General features: G+C 47.7%; 1 protein-coding gene across 1 annotated transcript in view; it reads right to left on the bottom strand.

Moving 5' to 3' along the window:
- Positions 1–4,902: 4,902 nt before the first annotated feature.
- The window catches only part of CLEC17A (C-type lectin domain containing 17A), a 20,268-nt gene continuing 12,332 nt past the window's right edge, over positions 4,903–12,838 (bottom strand). Inside the window, exons 10-13 of the mRNA XM_025367948.1 lie at positions 11,409–11,504; positions 11,042–11,193; positions 6,264–6,373; positions 4,903–5,264 (exon numbers count right to left, since the gene is read on the bottom strand). Coding sequence (XP_025223733.1) covers positions 5,132–5,264; positions 6,264–6,373; positions 11,042–11,193; positions 11,409–11,504 — 491 coding nt within the window. The 3' untranslated portion in view covers positions 4,903–5,131. The remainder of the gene's footprint in view (positions 5,265–6,263; positions 6,374–11,041; positions 11,194–11,408; positions 11,505–12,838) is intronic.

Raw genomic sequence — 12,838 nt, 5'->3', positions numbered from 1 at the left:
AGGAACGAGGGAGCTGGGGAGGGAGATGGAGGTTGCAGTGAGCCAAGATTGTACCATTGCACCACTGCACTCACTCCAGCCTGGGCAACGGAGCAAGACTCTATCTCAAAAAAAAAAAAAAAAAAAAGAAGAAGGTAGCTGTAGAAAGAGATCAACAGTGGGAGGCACAGATGGAATCTGAATCCCAGTTGTGCCACTTACCCACTAAATGACAATGGACAAGCCATGAGAACCCCAGGGGCCTCAGTTTGCCCAGGTATAAAATGGGGTTGGTTAGCCAGGTGTGGTGGCACACACCTGTAGCCACAGCTACTTGGGAGGCTGAGGTGGGAGGATCATTTGAGCCCGGGAGGTTGAGGCCACAGCAAGCTATGATTGCACCACTGCACTCCAGCCTGGGTGACAGCCTGTCTTTAAAAAAAAAAAAAAAAATGGGGACTGGGCACAGTGGCTTCTGCCTGTAATCCCAGCATTTTGGGAGGCTAAGGTAGACAGATCACTTGAAGTCAGGGGTTCAAGATCAGCCTGGCCAACATGGCAAAACCCCATCTCTACTAAAAATACAAAAATTTACCGGGCATCAGGGTGCACCTGTAATCCCAACTACTTGGGAGGCAGAGGCAGAAGAATCGCTTGAACCCAGGAGCCAGAGGTTGCAGTGAGCCAAGATCACACCACTGCACTCCAGCCGGGGTGACAGAGTGAGACTCTGTCTAAAAAAAAAACACAAAATAAATAAAATAAAAAGATTGGCAGGGACTGGTAAATATTCCAACCTCACAAAGTTATGGTAAAGATTCAGTAAGAGCCACTGCATTTATCTACCACCCAATATATGTTTGATAAACCATGGTTATTATTTTTATCCAACTGTTGCTCCCCTGGACCTAAAGTGGTAAAAAGTGACCTCTTTCATGTTTACCTCTCTGCAATTAGATAATCATGAGAGATGTGGAAGGAAGATAGGTTGGGACCAGCTCCACCAGGGGCCTCCTAGAGATGTGACCTCAGACCCCGCTTCCCCATTTCTCAATACGCGTATCAGAAAACACTGAACTTCCCTCTTCTGATATATGGGAACTTCCCCAGACCCCAGATAAAGTTGCTTGGAACAACAGTCCCCTGGGTGGAGGGTTTACAGCAAGACACCCACCCACTCAGCAGGCTGCAGACAGTACAGGAGCTGGCTTTGGTAGTGATGAGTCGGGGCAGGTGCAGAGGTGGGCGGAGGTGAGAAGAGAGGACAGAGAGGATCAAAACTCAGTAGTGGGGTCCTGCCTATGAATTGCCAGTGCACTCCAGCCTGGGCAACATCTTGAGAACCCATCTCTTAAAAATAAATAAGGAAGCCGGGTGCAGTGGCTCACACCTGTAATCCCAGCACTTTGAGAGGCCAGGGAGGGCGGATCACTTGAGGTCAGGAGTTCACGACCAGCCTGGCCAATGTGGCAAAACCCTGTCTTACTAATAATACAAAAATTAGCCGGATGTGGTGGTGCGTGCCTGTAATCCCAGCTACTCAGGAGGCTGAGGCACGACAATCGCTTAAACCCAGGAGGAGGAGGTTGCAGTGAGCCGAGATCTTGCCGCTGTATTCCAGCCTAGGTGACAGAGTGAGACTCCATCTCAAAAAAAAAAAAAAAAATTAATAACGAAATAAAAGAACAAATCAAAGAAACAGGAAGTGAAGTCAGCTCTGACCTCCCCCACCACCTCCTCTCCTCACAGTCTCCTTGCTATAATCACTTGTTCTCAGACAAAACAGGAAAGACTCTGCTATTAATTAAGGGTGCTTGTTGGTTAATAAATTGATCGCAATCCTTGCACTTTGGGAGGCTAAAGGAGGAGGATCGTTTGAGACCAGGAGTTTAAGCCCAGTCTAGGCAACAAAGCAAGACCCTTATCTATACAAAAAAAATAAAAATAAAATTATCTGGGTGTGGTGGAGCACACCTGTAGTTCTAGTTATACAGGAGTCTGAGGAGGGAGGATCGCTTGAGCCCAGGTGTTTGAGGCTGCAGTGAGCTATGATTACAACACTGCACTGACAGAGTGAGATCTTGTCTCAAAAAATAAAATAAGACCAGGCATGGTGGCTCACACCTGTAATCCTAGCACTTTAGGGGGCTGAGGTGGGCGGATCACTTGACGTCAGGAGTTCGAGACCAGCCTGGCCAATACGGCAAAGCCCTGTCTCTACTAAAAATACAAAAATTAGCCAGACGTGGTGGCAAACACCCGTAATCCCAGCTATTCAGGAGGCTGAGGCAGGAGAACCGCTTGAACCTGGAAAGCAGACATTGCAGTGAGCCGAGATCGCGCCGCTGCACTCCAACCTGGGCGACAGAGCAAGACTCTGTCTCAAAAAATAATAACAAATTGATTGGTTTGGAGAATGTCTACCCACCCTTGGATGCAATTCAGGGATTGTCCAAAGGGAATATTATGTGGAGTTATGCCTAGCTGGGGGTAGTACCAGCCCTCTAATTGAAATTTTTTGGTTGTCACATGGCCAGGGCGGGAGGGTCAGGCGGGGGTCACTCGGACAGTTTGTGAATGTTATAGGCAAAATTATGCCACCCCTCCCAAATGCATATGTTGAAATTCTAATTCCCAGGACCTCATAATATTGCTATATTTGGAGACAGGGTCTTTAAAGAGGTCATTGTAGGCCCAGCACGGTGGCTCATGCCTGTAATCCCAGCACTTTGTGAGGACAAGGTGAGCAGATTGCTTGAGCCCAGGAGTTCAAAACCAGTCTGGGCAACATGGTAAAACCCCGTTGCTACAAAAACTACAAAAATTAGGCAGGCACGGTGGTGCACACCTGTAATCCCAGCTACTCGGGAGGCTGAGGCGGGAGGATGCTTAAGCCTGAGAGGTGGAAGTTGCAGTGAGCTGAGATCACGCCACTGCATTCCAGCCTGAGTGACAGAGCGAGACCCTGTCTCAAAAAAAAAAAGAAGAGGAGGAGGAGATTAGGACCCAGACACAGAGGGAGAACCAGGTGAAGACACAGGGAGAAGAGGATGATCTACAAGCCAAGACAGGAGGCCTCAGAAGAAACTAACCCTGCCAACACCTTGATCTTGGACATCCAGCCTCCAGAACTGTGAGAAAATGCATTCTGTTGCTGAAGCCACCCAGTCTATGGTCCTTTGTTATGGCATCCCCAGCAAACTAACACACAGTAGACAAGGAACACCCAACAAAGTGGCATTTTGAGAAGCACTAACATTGCAAGAGCTAATAGCCCAAGAAAGTCCACACAGAAGTAAAGTGAATTTTTATTTATTTATTTATTTATTTATTTTTGTGAGATGGAGTCTTGCTGTGTCACCCAGGCTGGAGTGCAGTGGCGCGATCTCGGCTCACTGCAACCTCCGGCTCCTGGGTTCAAGCAATTCTCGTGCCTCAGCCTCCTGAGTAGCTGGGATTACAGGCACATGCCACCACGCCCAGTTCATTTTTTTGTATTTTTAGTAGAGACAGGGTTTTACCATGTTGGCCAGGCTGGTCTCGAACTCCTGACCTCAGGTGATCTGCCCACCTCAGTCTCCCAAAGTGCTGGGATTACAGGCGTGAGCCACTGTGCCCGGCAAATAAAGTGAATTATATCATCAAAGACGTTACAACCCAGAGACAGCTCAAGGGCACATGTTGGCAGATATGTCCAGCATTGCCCTGTTTGGATATGACCAGGTTATGGCCTGCCTGGCCACACGATGTAGGGGTCTTGCTTTTCAGCTGGTATGCCTTTCTAGAAGTTCCATGGACCAGCCAGGTATGAGGGTGAATGCCGGTAGTCCCAGCTACTTGGGAGGCTGAGGCGGGAGGATCACTCGAGCCCAGGAGGCAGAGGATGCAGTGAGCTATGATCGTGCCACTGCATTCCAGCCTGGGTGGCAGAATGAGACCCCGTCTCAAAAAAAAAAAAAAAAAAAGGATAGAATTTCCATGGGCCAAGTCTTCTGGCAAAGATCTGATTCTGCCACTTAGCTTGTGCAAACCTTACCCAAGACATTGAGAAAGTTGCTGGTCCAAAATACTTTTGATAGTTTCTGGGTTATTTGTGCTGTTTGAGACCAGGAAGGAAGCAGTGTCTGCAGAGGACAACATGGGGTAAGTATAGAAGCTCTCCTGTCTTCTCTGCTGATGTTCTGTAATTTTTAGGTTTGTAATTTGCAAAGATGGCGGGGACTACATGAGACCAGTCCATTTAATGTATTTCTGTGCAAGGCAGATCTAGAGGTCTAGCTCTAAGGGAAATTTTGCTGTCACCACTTTCAAAGCTTTCATTTTAAAAAAAAAAAAAAAAAAAAGGAAAAGATGGGGAAAGTAAAAATAAAAATAAAAATATCGGCCAGGTGTGGTGACACATGCCTGTAATCCCAGCACTCTGGGAGGCCAAGGCAGAAGGATTGCTTGATCCCAGCAGTTTGAGACCAGCCTGGGCAACAGAGTGAGACCTCATCTCTATAATAATAATAATAATAATTTTGAGCCAGGCACAGTGGCTCACACCTGTAATTCTAACAATTTGGGAGGCCCAAGTAGGAGGATCGATTGAGGCCAGGAGTTTGAGACTGGCCTGGGCAACATAGTGAGACTCCCTCTCTTTAAACACTACAAAAAATTGGCCAGGCATGGTGGTGCACATGTGTAGTCCCAGCTATTCAGGAGGCTGAGATGGGAGGATGGCCTGAGCCCAGAAGTTTGAGGCTGCAGAAAAAGGAGCCCAGTCCCAGCTCTTTGTGGTTCAGAGGCGCCAGGATATTTCATCCCAGGTTCAATACCAGCCCCAGGGTCTTCAGGGCTAGTATCACTTCCCAAGGGTCATGATCAGGAATTTAGTGAAGATCCGTTCAACCCCAGAACTGGGAGACCTCCCACCACCAAGCTCTGAGCGTCCTCCCAGCTCACCATCTACTAGGACAAGCCCAAGTCTTCACTCTAGAGGCAGCCTGACTTGCATCCCTGGGAATTTGCTGCATCCAGGGTGCCAATCCTGCGTGGGGCACATCTGTGTCCACTCATGAAGAGGCAAGGCCGTCCGTGAAAGGGCAGGAGATTCTCATCTCAAAGAGTGAGGGACGCTCGAATATGGACCCCCCCAGCCTCGGTCTGGGCTTCAACAGGAACATTTCCGCTCGCAAATCCAATACGTAGTTTTGTAGCAAGACAGATCATTCCAGGTGCCATCTTTGTTCATGGCAGCACAGTCCTCATTGTGGATGTTATTGGGTTCCTCTGGCTCCCAGAAGCTGGATGGAGGAAAAAGTGGGCAGAGGGACGGGGATCTTTAAGGGTGGTGAAACTCTTCTGTATAATACCGTAACGATGAATACCTGGCACTACATATTTGTCAAAACCCGTGTTAAGCAGCGCGCGGAGGTTTACACCTGTGATCAATTTCTGAATCTGGTCAGTTTCTGTCTTGTCTTCCAAAGACTCTTTCTTTTACAACCTCCCAACCTTCTAAGAATTGTTTAGATCATGTAGGGTCTTGCTTAAAGCAGGGCCTGATTCAGGAACTCGAGCGTGTAGGATTTATTAAAGGATGTTCTTAGGAGAGAGGTGAGGGAAGCCAGATGGAATGGGGAAGGAATTGAGCAGGAGCGTGGACTCAGATGACTCTAGCCTCAGCCCGACCCCAGCGGAGACCACTGGGATGTGAACAGCACCAGGGTCATCCCAATTTGTCACAAGGGGTCCAGGCTTCTCTTAGGCTGTCACTGGTTGTGAGCTGACCCCAGTGGAGTTGGGTGACATCTTAGGTGAGCAGGCTCCCATTCAGCTGAGAACAGCTTTCTAGAAATGGCACTCCTGTGAGCCTTTAGCAGCCAATGTTCCACCAGGTGCAGTGGTTCACACCTGTAATCCCAGCACTTTGGGAGGCCGAGGCAGGCGGATCGCTCGAGGTTAGGAGATCGAGACCAGCCTGACCAATATGGTGAAACCCCGTCTCTACTAAAACTACAAAAATTAGCTGAGTGTGGTGGCGGGCAGCTGTAATCCCAGCTACTCGGGAGTCTGAGGCAGAGAATTCCTTGAACCCGGGAGGTGGAGCTTGTAGTGAGCCGAGATCATGCCACTGCACTCCAGCCTGGGTGACAGAGCGAGACTCCCTCCATCTCAAAAAAAAGAAAAAGAAAAGAAACAGCTCCTGACTCCTTCAACCATGTACTCCATCACCTTCTCCCCTCCCCATGGTCAGGGCCCACAGGGGAAGCAGAGAGACCCCAGGAAACCCGAGCACTTGCCTTAACGTCACAGGAGACCCATCCAGCCACCTCCAGTCCCCTTCTTGCTCCCTGTCATTCAGCCCCAGCCAGTGCACCCGTGGAGAGCCGTGAGCCTTGGCCACAAAATTCTGCAAATACAAACTCCATTCAGACAGCCATTCCTCTGCATGACCCTCAGGGTGAGGACCTGCCCTCTACCCTGTCCCACACATTTAGGGCTTGGGAACGTCACCTCCCACAACCCGTCCCCATCCCCATGGTACGCAGAACAGGATCGATGTCTTCCTCCTACTGTAGCGTGTGTGGTGGGAATAATCGTGCTACTTTTTCTCATGCAACCTGTGAACTGCTCTGTGCCTCAGTTTCCTCACCTGTAAAATGGGTTAACAGTAGCTATCTCCTGGTGGTGGTGTGAGGATTTTTTTTTTTTTTTTTTTTTTTTTGAGACGGAGTCTTGCTGTCACCCAGGGTGGAGTGCAGTGGTGTGATCTCAGCTCACTGCAGCCTCTGCCTCCTCGGTTCAAGAGATTCTCCTGCCTCAGCCTCCCGAGTAGCTGAGATTATAGGTACCTGCCACCAGGCCCGGCTAATTGTTGTATTTTTTAGTAGAGATGGGGTTTCGCCATGTTGGCCAGGCTGATCTCAAACTCCTGCCCTCAGTTGATCCACCTGCCTCAGCCTCCCAAAGTGCTGGAATTATAAGCATGAGCCACCACACCTGGCCTAATTTTTTTTTTTTTTTTGAGACAAAGTCTCACTCTGTCAACTAGACTGGAGTGCAGTGGTGCAATCATGGCTCACTGCATGTCCCAAAGGTCACTGTAAGTCTCCCAAAGAGCTAGGATTACAGGCATGAGCCACTGTGCAGGGCCTCATACTGTGACGTCTTAGTATTTAGCATTATAGCATTTAAGTGACGTTTTTAGCAATAGTAACTGATGTTTTTTGGTTTCTCTTGCACTTTTGTGCCACTCTGTAGCCTTAATCTGCATCCAAACAGCACAGGAGTTCATTGTTCCAGGAAAAGAAAGAAGGAAGATGGAAAGTAGGTTTCCTGCTTTTGGTATTTCAAAAGCTCAGGCCTTTGACACGCTGCCTCATACCTGTAATCCCAGCACTTTAGCCAAGGAGGGAGGATCACTTGAGCCTAGGAGTTCGAGACTAGCCTGGGCAACATACTGAGACCCCCATCTCTACAAAAATTTGTAAAAAATTAGCCATACATGGTAGTGCGTGTCTACAGTCCCAGCTACTCAGGAGGCTGAGGTGGGAGGATCCCTTACGCCCAAGAGTTCAAGGCTGCAATGAGCTGTGAATGCACCACTGCACTCCAGCCTGGGCAGCAGAGCAAGACCCTGTCCCGAAAAAAATCAAAATCCCAGGCCTTTGGAAGAAAAGAAAAGACTTATGACAAAGATAAAAGATAGGGAAGAAAATATAGTTAGAAGCAACTCCTCTCCAGGCAAACTAATTTATGGCGAAAGAAATTAGACTGGTGGTTGCAAGTGGCGGCAGGGAAGGATTAACTAGAAAAAGGATATGAAAAAACTTTCTAGGGTGGTGGAAAGATTATAAATATTGGTTAGTTTGACAGTTACACAGGCGTATGCATTTGTCAAAGTTCACTGAACATACACCAAAGACCTGCGCATTTTACTGTATGCAAATCACATTTAACTCACCCAACTTACCACCAAACCAAGATTTCTTAAAATGTGGGGAGGTGGCCAGGCACGGTGGCTCACGCCTGTAATCCCAGCACTTAGAGAGGCCGAGGCGGGTGGATCACCTGAGGTCAGGAGTTGGAGACCAGCCTGACCAACATGGCAAAATCCCATCTCTACTAAAAATACAAAAATTAGCCAGGCCTGGTGGCGTGCCTGTAATCCCAGCTACTCGGGAGGCTGAGACAGGAGAATTGCTTGAAACCGGAAGGCGGAGGTTGCAGTGAGCCGAGATCACGACAGTGCACTCCAGCCTGGGCAAGAAAACGCGAAATCCCATCTCAAAAAAAAAAAAAAAAAAGTGGGGAGGTCAAAGTACTGGGATTACAGGCGTGAGCCACCACGCCTGGACCATTTTAGACTTTTTGACTGCCCTATGATATCAGTTAGCTAATGAGGTTAAGAAAAGTTATGATTTTATAGTTTATCTGGCTATTGTTGCTGCACGGGTGTGAGTAACACTCATCCCAGCTTTCCACATCCTGGAATTATTTGTGCTTTAAGAATTTTTGACTATAATCTATTGCATGTGTTCTACTATAGGCAATGCCAATTGATGTTTGCTTTTATTTACTTGCAGTTTTGATTTCTTCTTTAACCCAAAGTTATCTAGTGACTTTAAAAAAAAAAAAAATTTTTTTTTTTTTTTGAGACAGGGTCTTGCTTTGTCTCCTAGACTGAAATGCAGTGGCATGATCCCAGCTCACTGCACCCTCTGCCTCCTGGGTTCAAGCGATTTTCCTGCCTCAGCCTCCTGAGTAGCTGGGATTACAGCCGCGCTCCACCATACCCAGCTCATTTTTGTATTTTTAGTAGACAGCAGGTTTCACCATGTTGGCCAGGCTGGTCTCGAACTCCTGACCTCAGGTGATCTGCCCACCTCGGCCTCTCAAACTGCTGGGATTACAGTGCGAGCCACTGCAGCTGGCTGACTTTAAACATTTTTAAGGTGATTGAAATTTTTGTAAAAGAAAATATTTCTGTCGTTATAGCATTGTGGTCAAAGAATGTGGGCAATAAAATTTCTGCTTTGAGGGAAAAAAAAAAAATGTGGGGAGGTAAGGTCACCATGGGAAGGAAATAATAAATGTGTAGACATGGAAGGCCCCTGACAGAAGAATCTGGCATCTCATTTCCGGTGAGCATCAGGTGATGGTGAAAACCCCAGATGGGCTTGGAGACTAAAAAGCAGAAGGGGCCTGGGCACTATTTCCTGGGTAAAGCCCCAGGGAGGTGTCAGAAAATCAGAGAGCAGAAAGGGCTTCCTGTCCCATCAGATTAGACGGAGGCTTAGAAGGCCTCACAGTGTCTTAGACCCCAGAATGGGATAGGAGGAGCAGAAAGATCTCTTGTGCCCAAGAACAGCAGAAAAAGACCTCCAGGCCCAAAGGCTTTGCTGATGGAAGAGTGGGATGCCTCGGGGGCAGCCTAGGTGGTCCAAAGACTGAGCCCCAGAAAATCAGAAGACTGTTTAACATTGAGAGAGTCCTTGCTATTTCTAGGCACCAAAATCAGAACAGTTTAAGAAGAGGGAACTCGTATGTCTTGGTCATCACTGGATCCCCAATATGTAGAATAGTCTCTAGCACATAGTAGGTGCTCAGGAAATGTTGGTTGACTTAATGAATTAAGAAGTGAGCTATGGACTAGGCATGGTGGCTCACGCCTATAATCCCAACACTTTGGGAGGTCAATCAAGAGGGGCAGATCATTTGAGATCATTAACTAGACAGCGGCCTGGCCAACATGATGATACTCTAACTCTACTAAAAAAAAAAAAATACAAAACTTAGTTGGGAGTGGTGGCACGTGACTATAGTCCCAGTTACTTGGGAGGCTAAAGCAGGAGGATCACCTGAACCTGGGAGGTAGAGGCTGCAGTGAGCCAAGATCATGCCACTGCACTCCAACCTGGGCAACAGAACGAGACTCCATCTCAAAAAAAAAGTGAGCTATGCTACTTTGTGCAAATTGTCTCATTGGATTCTTATCGACTCACTGAAGCAAGTATTATCATTATGCCCATTTTGCAGATGAGAAAACTGAGGCACAGAAAGGTTAAATAACCTTCCCAGGATCATTCAGTCTGTAGATGTCCCAGTAGATATCAGTTTGGAGTAAAGACAATAAAGACCCGATGTGTGCTTCCCTCCACCTTGACCCCATAAAAGCTGTCCCCATTTAGAAGTAAAATGGCGGACCCCAATTGACTGAGAGTAAATGTACACCAGTCTAGTAGAATGAAAACTCAAGAGAGAAACTAAAATGAGTAATTTAAAGGAAATTTACTTGTATTTCTTGTGAAACTGAGTTAGGGAATATGATTTGTACCTGCCTCATTTACATTACCTAATTTAATTTCTTCAAAAGCCCTGTTTTGGCCGGGCACAGTGGCTCATGCCTGTAATCCCAGTACTTTGGGAGGCCGAGGCGGGTGGATCACCTGAGGTCAGGAGTTCAAGATCAACCTGGCCAACATGGAGAAACCCCATCTCTACTAATAATACAAAAGTTAGCCAGGCGTGATGGCACACACCTGCAATCCCAGCTACTCAGGAGGCTGACGCACGAGAATTGCTTGAACCCAGGAGGCGGAGGTTGCAGTGAGCCGAGATTGTGCCACTGCACTCCAGCCTGGGTGACAGAGTGAGACTCTATCTCAAAAAAAAAAAAAAAGAAAGAACCTCTTCTGACTGACATACTAATTTATAGGTTGTCCTGAGGATTGCACGTGTTAATGAATGTAAGATGTAAAGTATTTGGAATAGAACCTGAAACACAGAAAGTGCTACCTAACAGATATTCATTATTGTATTTTCATGTTAGAGATAAAACTGAAACTTGAAACCTACAGAGGTGAAATCAACACAATCAGAATTAGAATTCAAAAAACAAAGCATGTCTTCTTAACCTCTGCATGATATTATCTTAGGGAGAGCTTGCGGTTAAAGTTTTAGTAACTGAAAAGTAATTCTAATTTCTTGCCATCCGGGGAAGGGAGGGATGTGTGCACCCTGGAAGAGAAGCGGGCTGTCCCTGAATGTTCTCAAAGGTTCAGTGGGAACAACTCACGTGCTCAGCAAAGCTATTGATGATGACCAAGTGAGAGTAATTCTCCTGGCAGAACATCCGAGCTTCATCCCATGACTTGGTGATTGGGGAGAAGTAATAACACTTGCCCTCAAAGGGCAGCCAGCCTTCCGGACAGGTAACTCGGCGGCAGCCTGGGAACCAGAAAGAATGCTGTCAGGATGGCCCCAGAACCTGAGCCATGTACATAGTATGCCATGTACAGTTGTGCAGGCTGTACACTGCTCAACTCCAGCAGGGAGACACCATTCGCATAGATTGCACTGAGAATCACTTCACAATGGAGTGATATAATGCGCCAGCTCTGCCATGCCCCCCATCCCTGGGCAATTCCCCAAGTCTCACTCACCTAATAAGCCCCGAAGTTCCACCAAGGACTGATTGGTGTCAGCTCTTACACGGTCAATGTCACGCTTCAGGCCAGCTAGCCCTGACATGCCAGTCACTGTCAGAAGGGATAGGCCTGAGGGTTAGAGACTCAAAACCCATCCTACCCATCCACCACGTACTGCAGACACATCGGAGAGAGAAGCAAGGGTTGCTCTCCCCACTATGTCCACATTCCAGTGGGTCATGCTTGCGCCCAAAAACCACATGTACAGTGCTCAGAATCCGAGAATGGCTCAGAGGAGGGATCAATCCCGGGGACGTGGGGAAGAGAAGGGGTGGTGGGCACCCTGGAGGAAGTGGGTTTTAAAGGAAGAAAGTTATTCGATAACTGTGAGGTGAGGAAGAGGCATATTAGGCAGGGACTATCTTAAAAGCAAAGATGCAGGCTGCCCGCGGCAGCTCACACCTGTAATCTCAGCACTTCGGGAGGCCAAGGTGGGCAGATCATTTGAGGTCAAGAGTTCAAGACCAGCCTGGCCAACATGGTAAAACCCCGTCTCTACTAAAAATACAAAAATTAGCCGGGCATGGTGGTGCATGCCTGTAATCCCAGCTACTCAGGAGGCTGAGGCAGGAGAATCACTTGAACACCAAAGGCAGAGGTTGCAGTGAGCCGAGATCACAACACTGTGCTCCAGCCTGAGCAACAGAGCCAGACTTCGTCTCAAAAAAAAAAAAAGCAAAGATACAGAGGCAAGTATGTTGTGGTAACCTGGCAAAGCCTATAAGAGTGAAGGGAAAACTCAGAAAAGCTTGAGATCAAAGTAGAATGAGCTCGGATGCCTGGATCCTTTATTTTATTTTTTTTTAGACAGAGTCCTGCTCTATCCCACAGGCTGGAGTGCAGTGATGCAATCGTGGTTCACTGCAGCCTCGACATCTTGGGCTCAAGTGATCCTCCCACCTCAGCCTCCTGAGTAGCTAGGACTACAGGTACACGACATCATGACTGGCTAATTTTTTTTAAATTTTTTGTAGAAACAGGGTCTTGCTAGGCCGGGTGCAGTGGCTCATACCCATAATCCCAGAACTTTGGGAGGCTGACGCAGATGGATCACCTGAGGCCAGGAGTTCGAGACCAGCCTAGCCAACAGGGTGAAACCCCATCTCTACTAAAAGTACAAAAGATTAGCCGGGAGTGGTGGCAAATGCCTATAATCTGAGCTACTCAGGAGGCTGAGGCAGGAGAATCACTTGAACCTGGGAGGGGGAGGTTGAAGTGAGCCGAGATGGCATCGCTGTACTCCATCCTGGGTAACAAGAGCAAAACTCTGTCAAAAGAAAGAAAGAAAGAGAGAAAGAAAGCAAGAGTGCAAGAAAGTAACAAGGAAGGAAGGAAGGAAAGAAGGAAGGGAGGGAGGGAGGGAGGGAGGGAGGGAGGGAGGGAGG

Source organism: Theropithecus gelada, chromosome 19, assembly GCF_003255815.1.
Source record: "Theropithecus gelada isolate Dixy chromosome 19, Tgel_1.0, whole genome shotgun sequence".
Lineage (NCBI taxonomy): Eukaryota > Metazoa > Chordata > Mammalia > Primates > Cercopithecidae > Theropithecus > Theropithecus gelada.
This window is presented reverse-complemented; position numbering and strand designations above follow the sequence as displayed.